This window comes from Rhododendron vialii, chromosome 12a, assembly GCF_030253575.1.
Source record: "Rhododendron vialii isolate Sample 1 chromosome 12a, ASM3025357v1".
Classification (NCBI taxonomy): Eukaryota; Viridiplantae; Streptophyta; class Magnoliopsida; order Ericales; family Ericaceae; genus Rhododendron; species Rhododendron vialii.
This window is the reverse complement of record NC_080568.1, coordinates 33,428,660-33,442,426: the sequence shown is the minus strand read 5'-3', so window position 1 is coordinate 33,442,426 and position 13,767 is coordinate 33,428,660. Positions and strand designations below refer to the sequence as shown.

At 36.7% G+C, this 13,767-nt stretch overlaps 2 protein-coding genes and 1 non-coding gene across 4 annotated transcripts; 2 read left to right on the top strand and 1 right to left on the bottom strand.

Annotated features, from left to right (window-relative positions):
- The first annotated feature begins 230 nt into the window (after positions 1–230).
- LOC131312205 (small nucleolar RNA snoR135) lies at positions 231–379 on the top strand. The gene has a single exon (XR_009195776.1). It is a non-coding gene; the product is annotated as a small nucleolar RNA snoR135 (small nucleolar RNA).
- A 7,198-nt stretch (positions 380–7,577) lies between these two features.
- On the top strand, positions 7,578–8,927 carry LOC131309884 (protein OXIDATIVE STRESS 3-like). Its single transcript, XM_058336575.1, has 2 exons — positions 7,578–8,070; positions 8,466–8,927. The coding sequence occupies exons 1-2, from the start codon at positions 7,745–7,747 to the stop codon at positions 8,770–8,772; spliced, it is 633 nt and encodes a 210-aa protein (XP_058192558.1). The 5' UTR covers positions 7,578–7,744; the 3' UTR covers positions 8,773–8,927.
- A 363-nt stretch (positions 8,928–9,290) lies between these two features.
- On the bottom strand, positions 9,291–12,818 carry LOC131309883 (uncharacterized). Of its 2 annotated transcripts, none has more exons than XM_058336573.1 (3): positions 12,474–12,818; positions 10,148–11,949; positions 9,291–9,618 (listed from the first exon to the last, which is right to left on the bottom strand). In XM_058336573.1, exons 1-3 carry the CDS (start codon positions 12,553–12,555, stop codon positions 9,529–9,531), a joined length of 1,974 nt encoding a protein of 657 aa, XP_058192556.1. In that variant the 5' UTR covers positions 12,556–12,818; the 3' UTR covers positions 9,291–9,528. The 2 variants fall into 2 exon arrangements, with proteins under 2 accessions (XP_058192556.1, XP_058192557.1); XM_058336574.1 differs by having other exon boundaries at positions 10,148–11,943.
- Between the last annotated feature and the right edge of the window lie 949 nt (positions 12,819–13,767).

Genomic DNA, 13,767 nt, shown 5'->3' with positions numbered 1-13,767 from the left:
TACTGGGATCCGAATTCCTTTCCGTATAGGGGTATTTCGGTAATCATGATACCAAGGTTTGCAATTGCAAAACCCTAATCCGCACATGACTAGTCTCCTATATAAACACCCAGCTGCATCTCTCTATCTCTCTCTCTTACTCTCTCGAAACAACGCTGCTTCTCTCTCTATATCTATCTCTGAAATTGATTGTATGTATGTATGTATGTATGTTTTGTTTAGTCTTTGGGAAGGCAGGGATTGTGTGTATCGACTCGTGCAGAAATTACAGTGCACACAGATCGAAAGAGTTCCCTGCAAAATTGAGAGATGGGGAAGATGGGCAGTTGTGTTTCGGAAAAATTGGTCGAAATCTTCAACAATCATCTTCCCCACATTCGTATTTTTTTTCAACAATTACTTTGCTCATCTATCCAAATTTTTCATCTCGTTTGACCTTTAAAGCGTAGAATACTGAAAATCCCATTCAAGGATTTAGTCGTTCCTACTTTTGTTTTACTTTTCGAGTGTTGAATGATGAAATTTTGAGGTTTTCAAAGTAGTGATATTTGTACCTATCTATGTATGCCATTCTGGATGTAGAAGGGTTGACAAATTATGCTTGGCGTATGTATTGTTATATTCTCGTAATTCTCCACAAAAAACAAAAATAAAAACAAAACTAAAACTAAAAACATAAATAAATAAATAAATGAAAGGTCGAGATTGGATTGTATGACCTTTCTCTGCGGTCAGCTACAGAGAAATCGTATCAAAAAGAAACAATGCCTAAAGAGAAAAAATAATTAACTAGTGTGATTTGTAGTTCCGGAAAGGACGTTTATAATAAAATAAAAAGTAATAAAGGCAAAATTTAATGAGTTTACTCTTTTATTGTTGGCTTTTGAAATTAATTCATGGCGATAAGAACTTAGAGCATTTACAATGTAATAATCAAAACTAAAAAGTTGTTAAAGTTAGCAATGTTTGCTCAAAAAAGTGTTCACATTGTAATAATCAAACTTAGCAACCTCTTAGCAACTCATCAAATTTTGACCTTTGAATAACAAAATTTAATAACTTTTACCAATAACCAAAACTCAATAACCAAACCCAATAACCAAATTCAAAACTAAAAAATTAAAAAACACCTTACATTAGAATCGTCTCATCGAGACGAATAATTTTGGTGTGGTCGGGTGCGCGATTGGAACTCGTTTGCAATTGGACATAGATGCATTGCATATTGTGGGGGTTTTTTTTATAGAGATACAAAAATAACCAATGTGGAGATCAAGTTTGTTAGATTTAATTATGAACTAAATGAATAATCAAATGCTGACGTGGCACATTTTGGTTATTGATTTTGATTATTTCCATTGCGGATGCTCTTAGATGGCAAAATTTTAAAATATAGTAGAAAGTGCCGTGATGATGTTAATGGTCTACATAAATGAGAATTGATGGAATATTAGTTAGGCCCCGTTCCGAAAAGGAAAATAAGTTCTTATTTTTTAAAAATGCAATTTCAAGCTTAAAAATTATGTGTTTACGCAAATTATTTTCCTATCAATATGGATCTTGTTTAATAGATCTCATTGAGATCTTTAATACGGTGCAAAAAAAATTGAAAAATTATTTTTCATTTACATTATTTTTGAGTTTGAAAATGTGAAATAAGTACTTATTTTTTAAGAAGGTGTTCTGGAACGGGGCTTAAGTCGTCTGCAGAAGAAAACTTTTTTTTTTTTTTTGAAGAACATCATATATTCATAGCAAATAACAAGAGAAATATAATTTTTTTTTTCTGTATTTTGTTCCCTAGACCTTTATTGGTCTTCGTTCGTTGTGGGGGTTATCTTGTGGCTCACATATTTACCTGTTAAAAGACGTTCAACTTCAAAGTGTCTTACAAACAAAAGCATTGAGCAACAATTCTGAGTAATTATCAATAGAAAAAAAAAAAACCAATAGATGTTTCATTGAAAAATAACATTTCATTACGGAAAGAAGTGGGTAATGGTTTATGGTGAGAAGGAAAACGATTTTCTACTTCATTTCAAATTTGTGTTTTCAAATTCAACAACACGTGTGTTTTCAAATTCAACAAAAAACTTGGAAAATGGGAGTAAAATACTCGGACTTCGGGTTGGTGCTGTGCGGTGAAATATCGTGCTGCGAACCTTCGAGCCGTCGGATCTCGGATCTCATCTCGGCAACCAACGATTAAAAGCCGTTCGTTACCGAGATGAGATTCAAACCGTCGGATGCACGATCTGATGGTTCGAAAGTGCACAACACAGTGCTGCGCACACCACTACACAGAACCATCTCCCAATTCAAAATACTCTATAAGGAAAATTCCAATAAAAACAACCCAAATGCAGGAGTAATTGTCAAGATACCTGCGATTTGACCAAATGGTGGTGGTCATTATTAAAAGAGGTTTTAAAAGTCTTTAAGGAGCAGTGGAGAGGATAAGGTTGGATGGCCATCATTATCTAGTGTCCCATATTTTTATGACAGACACCTAAGGGCCAACCAACTTTTTTGTTCCAATTGATTAGGACCTACACTCGCATATGTTGCATTTCTTTCTTTCTTCTGTTATCAAAAATCTAGACCTGATTTTATAGTAGTATGAGTCGAGAGGTAATACGGCCGGACACTTGAGTTATCAAAAAAAAAAATAAAGAGGCCACAACATGAAAGAGATGATCACTAATCCGAGAGATAGAAAAGATCAACTTTCGATACCCTTCAATCTTCAAAACCATAGAGCAATACCGTCTCTCGTTACATGTACATAATGAAGTTGTTTGAAGGTATAACAATCCGACATTTTTATTGTGAAGCAACAATTTTAAGTATTTGTTATCATGCTAATCGAACTTTTTTTTTTTGGTACATTGGAAAATAAACAACAGAACTAAAACTCTCTCAAACGCCACTCTTCTCATATCCGCCTCAAGCAGCGGGATGATGTCTTCCGACGGGATAATATACGACATCATCTTGTCTCCCGATCCACTCCCATGTTAGCAAGCCTGTCCCCAACCTTGTTTCCTACCTAGAGAGTGTTGCAAAGTGCACCCATAGAAGCCAAAAGAGCTTTGCACTCTTGGATGATGTTTAATTAACTTTTAAAAAAAAGAAGAAGAAGAAGCTGCTCTGCCCCTCACACCTTGCCTATCATTTTCTTTTGTTGTCCATATTCGTGGGATTACTGGGAAACACCTAAAATAGCTCCTTTACTATTAGGTGGTATTTAGCTCTTGAATTCGTGAAGAGTTTTGCAGAAGGGGAAAAAGAACGTAAATAAAGAGGTGGGAAAGAGGTTTACCAATTTCCTTTCTGTTCTTTTCTTTTTCTTCCTTCCTTTCCACTTTTGACTGCTTTTGTTACAAACTAGTCTTGCGTAGAGTTTTATGGGCGTGAATTCTCATATTATCCTTCCACCATGTGGCCCATGTTGGTGTGTTTAAGGGGTATAACACTATTTTCTGTAATTCCGGCGCATCTCGACTAATTCTTGAAAACCAAATCTCAACACTTCTTAACGGAAAGTCCAATTAAAACCGGGACTAAGCCACGTATGGAGGAACCACGTAATACCTCACCCTTAATACCTCTTTTATCCCACTATTCCACTTTCAATTAAACAAGAAAAACCTCACCCTTAGTTCTTGGACTAATAATGCCAATTTCCAGGACAACTGACACCCTCCCTCCCTCCCCAATGAGACATGGCTAGTACAACGGGTTGGGATTAGGTATTTAGGTAGGATAAGGATTGGCACACAAATCAATTGGCATTAGTCCCACCTTGAGCATCTCCAACCTCTGATTCAACTTGGTGGATATCAACGAAATCAAATTGACATCTCCAATTTTGACATCCACAAAACCCTTCCTCTCCAATTACTAGTTAACAGAACACAAATGATCAAGGTTGTTGATTTTGCTATTTCCTTTTTTGTTAACGCCACTCTCCTAAAAATACACTTGCAGGAGAGCGGCGTGAACAAAAAAGGGAATGACAAAATCATTTCTCATGATCAATCTTGGTTTTAAAAAGTCGAATTTCAAATTTTTTGCATAGAAGGCAAGGACGGTAATGTCACGGAGGAAGGAATTAAAGACCGTAAAGGATACTAGTTCAGCGACTTTCACATCAGCAGTTTTTTGTTTTTTTTGTTTTTCCAATCGATAATGGTATTATTAATTACTGCATAACAGAAATATCAAAGGAAGCTTTCCTCTGAACCCAGCTCGGAAAGTTCTGTTGCCAAGTTAATGGAGCCTCTAAAGATAGGACATGTTTGGCTAAAGCATTAGCCACCCTATTACCACATCAACAGTTAATCCAGCTATTAGTTGTTTGTTAGTAGCTTGATCCAGCTGTTAGTTGGACTTGATTTAATGATTTCCTGAGAGGACATTGTCACGGAAGATTTGACTCTCCCGTTACAGTAGCTCTTATCTCGTCATTTATTCTGAATTGTGATGAATTAACCCATGTAAGGTATTCTAGAAATACAGCTTTTACCCATTCTACAAGAAAGGGATGGGAAATCCTATCGACTCATGGCATTCCTAAATTCAACAAAATTAGTCTGTTCAACGTACCCATTTTTACCAATTGCTTCAGATAGGGGCGTGCAGGCAATTGACGTTCGTGGACAACATTTCCACAGTTTGGGATTTTCCATCGGCTTTTGTTGTTCCTATTTGGTGCTGCTTAATTTGATTGAGATTTTCTCTGTCTGCTTGTGCACTTGGTTGTGTTAGGTTCTGATTTTTTCTTTTGGAGATTAGGTCTCCTTTGTGGTTGCTTTATTCTCTCATGTGAGATGGCTGCCCTTTCGATGTATTTCCCCCATTATCAATAAATTATATCATTTTGACCAAAAAAAAAAAAATTAACCTCTAAATTTTTACCATTTGGGTGTTCAAAATAGTCATCACGAAATTGGTTTCATATGCAATACAATTCCTGCTGAGCACTTCATTTTTTTTTTTTTTTGTGATATGTTCGTTAGTAGCTCACATGATAACAGTTGATTACAAATATAATGATAAAGTTTGAACATTTTAGAACACGTTAAACTTTCAAACCAAGCTTGAAAAGCTATTACTCGACTAGTCAACTCATTCAACGTTGATTTATAAGAAATTCAAGCTATTTGATATCGGCTTGGTTAAATTTTGTTTGAGATTGACTCGCCGAATATTCGAGTCAAGTCTCAATATAATATACGTTTAAAGCTGTTTAATTGAATATTCAAGTCCAGTGCGTACGTTTAAAGCTTGTAAGCTTTTGTGAGCCTAATCCATTGCTCGGTTTGTCCGGCTCATTTATCAAACATTAGTAAAAGGGTAAACAGATGAAAATTGTCTGAGTCAATTGCTTATTCAATAAGGGTTAACTAAGATAGAGTCAGGGAGAAGAAGTGAAAATAGACAACTGAGACAAATATAACGTGATATAGACTTGTATAGATAAATTCATTGAATTTGCCAATAATTTTATCATGTATCCTATTATCAAGCAAAATTGTTTCAGAGACCCAGAAAATGATACACATTTACATTTCTGCATTCTTGGACTATTTCTCTGACATGCAAAGGTAGGTGGGGGCAGATAAATACATAAAAAGGAAAAATCATTCAATGCTCCCGGGCATCGCCACGTTATTGTGAAAACTTTATATCCATCTCATGACCAATTGACAATGAGTGGAGAGGTCCCAAGTGTTATTAAGTGATCACCCATTCCACTACCAAGCAATGTGGGATTCATTTCCTTAACATCCTCTCTCACATGCAGCCGCGTTTGAGGTGTGTCACGTGTGGCCACTTTTTAATCTTATCATCGTGCAACCTTTTTGCTGGTCTGTCATCGTAGGGTGTGAATTGTAAATTTTTTAAAAATGTGGGTGGAATGGGCCCCGCTCTGATACTATGTGGAAACTTTATGTCCATCTCAAAACCAATTGGCAATGAGTGGAGATGTCCCAAATATTATTAAGTGATCACCCATTCTACTCCAAGCAATGTGAGATTCATTTCCTTAACAGTTATGCCCCAAACCTCTTCTCAATCATACATTTCTGTAAGGTCTGAGAATAAGTGTGAAGAACTCATAATAATGTGTGGTAGGGAGAGACTTAAGGCACCGCCACATAGTACCCCAAGGACATTGAATAATCTCTCGTGGGGTCCGAGAATAAGTGTGAGGATTGAAATAGAACAAGGCATTTGTCTGAGTCAATTCCTAATTCCTCGTTGTATCTGACTTCTGGGTTTGAACCACAAAGAGCTGTTTGTGCAATTTCGATGAGTCCATTTTCAATGGTACAAATTTGTTAAGAGAATCTTTGGTAAAAATAAATTTCTAGGACGCAAAATCTGTAATAGATTTAAATCATTAGTGGTCGCCTTGGATGGCTAAGATGCGACTATTTCTTACAATCCGAGCCTAAGTTGTGTTCCTAGACTCTCTTTTTTTTTTTTTTAATTTTTAGGATTATCCAAGTTCTACTAATCTAGAAGAACTTTTCTTAGCAATATATAATCTTGGAATAGGAAATTTGTATAATTAATGAATTAGGTGGACCAATATTGGTACGGAGGTAAGATGGTGACTAGGATATGGATGGCCTTCCTGGAAGGCCATAGAGCTTATCCTCTTCCCATCAACAACTGGTCTATAGTGAGATTGCAAAAAGTCAAAGTATTCAAAAACCTTTGGAGAATAAAGAAGGATAATGTCGAATCTAAGGATAAGGCAATTGAAGCAAAACGTGTACAATGAAATTATGAGACCAAATATGGCCTCTCTTTTTTGCTAGAGTAACAAACTAGTTCATACACCTTCTCATGCAACTAGGGTTACATGAACCACATAGTAGTGTCATCTGATTAGTTTCTTGTCGATCGTAGATTTTTGGTCTTGGATTAGGCAGAAGATTGTTCTATGAACATGATCCTATTTCCTAGCTTGCTCCTATTAATCTTGTAAAAGTTTCAAAATTAATGAATTTTTTTTGCTTTAAAAAAAAAAAAAAACCACATAGTTGTAATTTGGTTTTCGATTCCGGTCTCAGTCAACAAATAAATGACCCGCATGAAAATTTATAGGATCTCTTTTTTTACCAGATATAAGTCTCGGATTTAGCTGTATAATCAAGAGAACCAAACATCGGATATTCGTTTAAATTCTTTCATAGACAAAATAAAGTATTCGGATAAATAATCTCAAAAACTGGTGTCGTGAAGGTGAGGTATTATTAAATTTGAGCACTAATATTTTGATAGAATTACAGATCATATGAATTATATAACCAGATCACTATAAGCCCCCATCTAATAGAGGCCCTCTCCTATGTCTCCTATGTGTTTGCAGAATCAAATTAATTTCATTACTAGTCAACTAGTCTATTATCCATGTGTCACAATGAAAGCCACAAAGCATGGAAAATCCATGTCTCCAATTGTCATGTCAATAGGAATTCACTGTTCCAAATGCAACTGGAACCTAATCCACATGTATTCCTGCGTGTTTATATATGTGTTCCCTCTTATAGATCCCAACCTCATTTATGAATGGTATTGATGGTATAAAGGGTATCTCTCTCTTGCTAAAAACAAGCCATAACTTCACTTTCTCCACCTCCTCCTCCTCCTCCGCTTCCTTCTTCTTATTGTTCTTCTTCTTCTTGTTCTTCCATTTGAGACCTTAATTTGTTCTTCCATTTCAGCTATGGGTGAAGGCAAAAGGCAGATGGCACAAAGCCCATGCTCTCCATATGTTGGCCATGGGAAAGATGATGATCATGATCAGTGGACTATCATAGATGGCGAAGATGATGATCATACCTACAAGATGAATGCTACATCACCATCGTCATCTACATCCTCCTCCCTTGGAGATTCAACAGTTTCAAATGGATCATCATTGTTTTCATCAGAAATGGTAGATGATGCGACTTCATCAGAAATGGTAGATGATGCGACTTCATCAACAAATAATTCTTCATCATCATCCTTGGATGATTTATCAGATCTCATGGCACAACTACCCATCAAGTAAGTGTTTTCTAGCTCTAGGATTCAGATCATCAGAAATGTACATGGTGTCCTCATAGTCAAAAAATGGGCCAAATTCACAATTAGCCGATACAATTTTCTCTCATGCCTTTCTCCGTTCATGGTTCGATATTCGGGCATCTTTGATAGGCATCTTACAGGTGAATAGGATTCTTTCTCTCATCGTTTGATATTCTGGTGTCTTTGTTGGGTAGTTTTATGCAATTAAAAGATGGTTTCAATCCAACCCAGAAAAAAAAAAAAAAAATAAAGCATACAATAAATCTCTAAAACACAAAAAAAAAAAAAAAAAAAAAAAAACGCAAGATACATTTATTTAGGAAACAAAAAGTTGTAAGTTTAGATACTAAAGTAGAACTTTGGATCATATGCAGGAGGGGACTTTCTAAGTTCTACCAGGGAAAGTCTCAATCTTTTACAACTCTATCAAGGGTGACAAGCATAGAGGATCTTCCCAAGAAAGAAAGTACCCTTTCCAGAAGGCAAATGATCAAGGCATCAAAGAGCTATGCAGGCGGATTAGACAGATGCAGATCTTACACTCTAATTCCAAAGCCCATTATATCAAAGAAAACTTCAAGGGGTTCATTGTCATCCTTGTCTTCTCCGAGTAGTAGAAGAGGTAGTTTTGTAAGTTGTTGCAGGCCTCCTCGGGTTCACTCACAAAATAAGTTGGAATGAGATTACCTGCTTGGCTGGTTACTTCCAACATGAGAGAGAGAGAGAGAGAGAGAGAGATGTAAATACGAAATGCTTTGATACTATTATGTAGTTCCTCGTTCTTGAAATTGGGATCAGTTCATTGTGTTATATGGAAGTGACTTGAAATTGGTTCATTTTATTTTTGCTGAATCTTTAGTTTTTTTTTTTTCAGATAAAAGCTTATCGGTTCAATCATCAATGGAATAAGAGAGGCATAAATTTATTCAATTACTAGCACTGCAATAAACCTATTCCCTAAGGCCTATTTGGTGCAAGAGATGTGTAGAAACATTAATGTTCCTTGAGATTTATGAACTAGCACAAAAATAACACTATTCACAAGTTTGATCAATTTGGATATTTCACATAGTTCCCTTGAGCTCCATTTGGTGGAACGGAAATTCATATCCTTGTCGAGAAAACATTAATTTCATGAGGAGGAGAATTGTACATGGAAACACAATAAATTCCCACAAGATTTATGAACACAGAGCACAAAATGCAACTCCTCAATGTGAGAGGCTCCTCAATGGGAATTCTGCATCGTTTCATAAAAATTCAAATTCAGTTCCTACATGAGATCACAGAAGATTGTAGACAACCCTCCCCTTCAGTCTTCCTAATTAGCACAGAGTGGAAGGTAGGTGGACAAATTAGGTACAAACACAGGATGATTATGCTTCAAATTTTGGAAAGTTTCCAAATAATCCAAGGGGGTTAGCTAGTCTTGAAGACTCATGGGGACATTACCGCACGGCTACGGAGTCTGCTAGATCGCCTCACTGTAGTTGCAGCCGCCGACTTCACCTCTCCTTCTGTGCCCTCCTGTTTCAAAACACAAACAGCAAATAATTTCAGACTTCAAGTTCTGAAAATTCTATGCTTGAAAGTTCTTCTAGTTGAGCTACTTTCTTAAATTGAATAGAGGTAATCAATCCTGCACATAATCAGAAACATTCACTAGTTAAGCCATAGTCTACCAAAAGGTGTATCTACTTTGAGTTACAGTGGTCTCGGGCCAGGGGCAAGATGAACAAACTTCAGGATAAACTCAAACCGAGTAATCATAGTTGAAGTCTACAGAAATCAAAGAAAGCCTAGTCAGTGTTTTACTCTTTTGCTTGGCCAATTTTGAGAATTCAACCTTAATAAGGAAACACAATTGTTGCACTTTACAAACAGGTACTATTAAAAAATGCCCTTCAGTTCAATTCAAGAATATGGCGCAATTTCAACATGTATTTTTTTTTTTTTATTAATCAAAATGAACAAATAACTTGAGACATCAAACAATCAAAAAAATGAAGAAAACAAAAAAACAAAAAAAAAAAACAAAATGGGACAAGGGGAGTACCTCCTTTTTTGAAATCTTCTTCTGAGCAGTAAAGCTTCCATATGAAGGAGAATTCATAGTAGAGAACTCCGATGCAGATGGCTTCACTGGACTAGAAAAAACATGGGCCTTGCTCCCTGTCCCCTTCTCTTGGAAAATAGAACTGGTGCTCACTTCAACTTCCATCATCTTACTTTTCATGCCACAACTCTTAATAGAACTGCTAACCTCTCCAACCACAAATTCTCCAAGCAACTCCACCGTTGGTGCTCGGATTTGGTAAAACTCTTCCTCCGTTGAGCGAAGCAAAGATGAAGAAGGATTCACAAAAGACTCGACTTTCTCAACATGTTCTTCTTCCACATATGGAATTACTACTGGACCTACTGAGGTGGTTTTGTCTGCTAAGATAGATTCAGAAAGAGGTTTTTCTATGGACAAAGAGGTTTTCTTTCGCCAAAAATGAAATCCCAATAGAGACAATGCTGCCATCACAAGAACCAATAAAAATTCCATGACTAAATCAACCTCTCCTTTAGAAATACCATCTGCATTTTTGGTAAGGCCTTCTTCGACCCTCTCCTCCATTTTGATTTCAACCACTTCCTTTTCAACTCCATCGTCGAAAACTACTTTAATTGTTTCAGCTTTGTCCTCTACTTCCACTTGCACATATTCAGACTTCTCTGTAGTTTTTGAGAGTTCAATCCCCTTCAATTGATCAAGAACTTCTTCACTTTCTGCATTTTCTTCCGGAGGAAAACCAACAGTTATTTCCACATCTACCACTTCAACCAACTTATCAGCACTTTCCACCAATCCCTTGATGTTTCCTTCAGTTTTCGCTTCCTCTTCAAAACCAACACTACTATTATATTGCATCCCTTCTGTTTGAACAAATGATAGACTTCTACCTTCAAGGAAATCGACTTCTGAAGTGTAATTCTGAATTCTGTGGTACCCATATTTGAGATGCCCCAAGGCTTGTGAGGTCAGTGAAGGCGAAGGAGAGTTCATGGAACAAATATAAATGGTAGATAAGAAAAGAATACCAATTACAAGTAGAAATTCCATCACATTTTTCAAAACTGAATAATTCTCCTTTTCTAACTCTTCAATTTCCTCATCAGAATCATCCTCCTGATGATCTCCATTCAGTTCGTTTATCTTTTCATCTTTTTGGTCCACAATACCTTCTTCAGAAGATGGAACCTTCTCTTCCTTAGAAATGTTTCTCTGAGAAGCTAAACAAGCACTTGATTTGACACCAGACCCTTCATCTTGTTCATTCCCAGTCATGTTTTCTCCATCTTCTTGTTTCACAAAACCCCTCTGGGAATCTAAACGAACATGTGATTTGACACCAGACGCAACATTTTCTTTCCCAATCTCATTTTCTTCACCAAGAAAGATCTCGCGACGCCGGTCTGGCTTGTACCTGAGGAACTTAGGCCTTGGGGAGAGATAATTTGTCAAGGGATCATAAGCCAAAGATGAATCGGATACACAAGTGTTCTGTTCATCATCATCAGACTCAGAACCCCTACGTTGTACTGGGGTTACCCGGTTCGAGACAGAACTATCAGTACTACACAAAGGAGAAATTTTTGAATAAAGATTTGTGGTGTTATTGTGATGGGTTTGGGTGGAATTCAGAGCTTCATTTCTCTCGACCAAGACTTTATTTCTTGGAGCAGAAGCCTTGGAGGCTGCAGATACGGTGGGTGACATGAAGTGTTTGATTGGTGATTTCTTTAGCAAACTGTGCATCTTTGAAACCATTTTATCACAGTTTTGGGTATTCTCATCCGGTCGTCCTGCATCTATTAGCAGAAAGATCTCTTAACACATGCTACAAAACTAGAATACATTGGGTGTGAAACTATGAGAAATTTGGGGAACGCACAAAAATTGAAGGGGAAAGAGGGAATCTAAAACTCTTGGTTTACAAATCTAAAACAAACTCAAAAACAAAACGATGATATGGCATCCCTGGTTTCTTGGAAAACAAACAGATTGGAAAGTGGAGAGAAAATGCTGAATCTTCACGAATGCAACTACAATTGCTACGGTACATCATACCAAGATTTCAATGCCGATGTAAACCTAGAGTAATTGGATGTGAAACTATGAAAAAGAGAACACCTGTTGATTTATACAATCTAAACAAACAAGGGTAATTGAAAATTAGACCAAGCAACTACTATGGCTACACTGTAATAACTGCAAGATTTCAAATCTTCTTCTATTTTGTCTCAAAACTGAAATATTCAAGATACCCAGTTGAAACACACGTACATATAGCCCAGATCTCGTACCATTTTAGGAAAGGGATGAAGAATATTACCAGTTGCTAAGAATTTCGGAATCGCAGAGGGCTTGATAGTCGCTGTCGAGGAGGAGAACAAACCCTTATCAGAATCGTCCATTTTCTTTGGAATCTCGTCTTCTTGAATGGCAATTTGCGATTCAGATTACTGTAGTTTTTCTTTCTCTCTCTTTGATTGGTTTGGAAGGGAGAGAGAATGCAACAGGGAGCGGAAGGCACTAACCAGAGGACCGTTGGCGATGGCGTTATATACCTGCTTGAAATTTTTAAACCCTCGATTTTTTGACCGTTGGAGCTGCGAGCTTCACAAGGGCTCATGTGCGTAACTTGCCAGTTGCCACCAGTTGGATCAGTATCTTGTAATAACACGAGGTGAGGCAAGATCTTCCGCGCTGAAAATTTCTGTGCATCTGTGAAGAGGGATTTTGTAGCAGTTGAATTTATAAAGAAAAAAATACAATTTAACGGCCAGAAAAACTTCCGATACAAAGGCACATGAATTTTTAGACAGAGAAAATTGAACCCTGACCCTGGCGACCCACATGCCTCACAAATCTTTCAAATTCACACTCACAGTCATTTGCGGGTCCCATACATAGTTGGCGTGTAGTGTGTATAGAATGTGAATGTATTTGTCTAAGTATTTGTGGTTGTAAAAAGAGAGATGCTACATACACTACGATTCAAGAAATAATACTTACGGATATTTGTTGGAGCTGATTTTTTACAGGGCTGCATAATATATTATTTTAAAATTTATGAATATTTTTCTATAATTTTTTGAAATTCAAGATGAACCCTACAAAACATTTAGTGGATGGTATAGTGTACCTAGACTTATTGTTGTAAAAAATTGTTCAAAGAAACACCCTTACTGCGAAAGATCGCTATTTGTTTCCCAAACTTCAATTATCATGACAAAGGAACATGTAAATTAAAAAGTCTAAATGTAGATAGGAATAAATTTCTCCATACTTTTGTGAAAAATACTATTTTTTTAAAAATCGAATGTCCGGGTCAATTTCTATGCCACTCACTATAAATTTGCTTTCTCAAAAAATTGAATAAGACCAAAACGCTCGAAAAGCTTAGCGGAACTTAGCCAAAAAATTGAAGGATAAAGTAAATTGAAGTTAAATAGCTTTGGGTATGAAGTTCAAAAAAAAAAATGTACTCCATTCTGAGTTGCATTTGGAACATGACGGAGATCGGGCATCTGGCCCAGTACATAATGGGTCTAAATGATGGGCCTAGGCTGAGATTTTCATGGACCAAATACAAAGTTTGAATCTAAGAGGCCCAATTCGGACTG

Excerpts from the sequence above, each read along its gene's own strand:
- LOC131309884 (XM_058336575.1), top strand. The coding sequence starts at position 7,745 with ATGGGTGAAGGCAAAAGGCAGATGGCACAAAGCCCATGCTCTCCATAT. Across the intron at positions 8,071-8,465 it reads ATGGCACAACTACCCATCAA|GAGGGGACTTTCTAAGTTCT; the intron begins GTAAGTGTTTTC and ends GATCATATGCAG.
- LOC131309883 (XM_058336573.1), bottom strand. The coding sequence starts at position 12,555 with ATGGACGATTCTGATAAGGGTTTGTTCTCCTCCTCGACAGCGACTATC. Across the intron at positions 11,950-12,473 it reads TCCGAAATTCTTAGCAACTG|ATGCAGGACGACCGGATGAG; the intron begins GTAATATTCTTC and ends TTCTGCTAATAG. Across the intron at positions 9,619-10,147 it reads AGAAGATTTCAAAAAAGGAG|GAGGGCACAGAAGGAGAGGT; the intron begins GTACTCCCCTTG and ends GTTTTGAAACAG.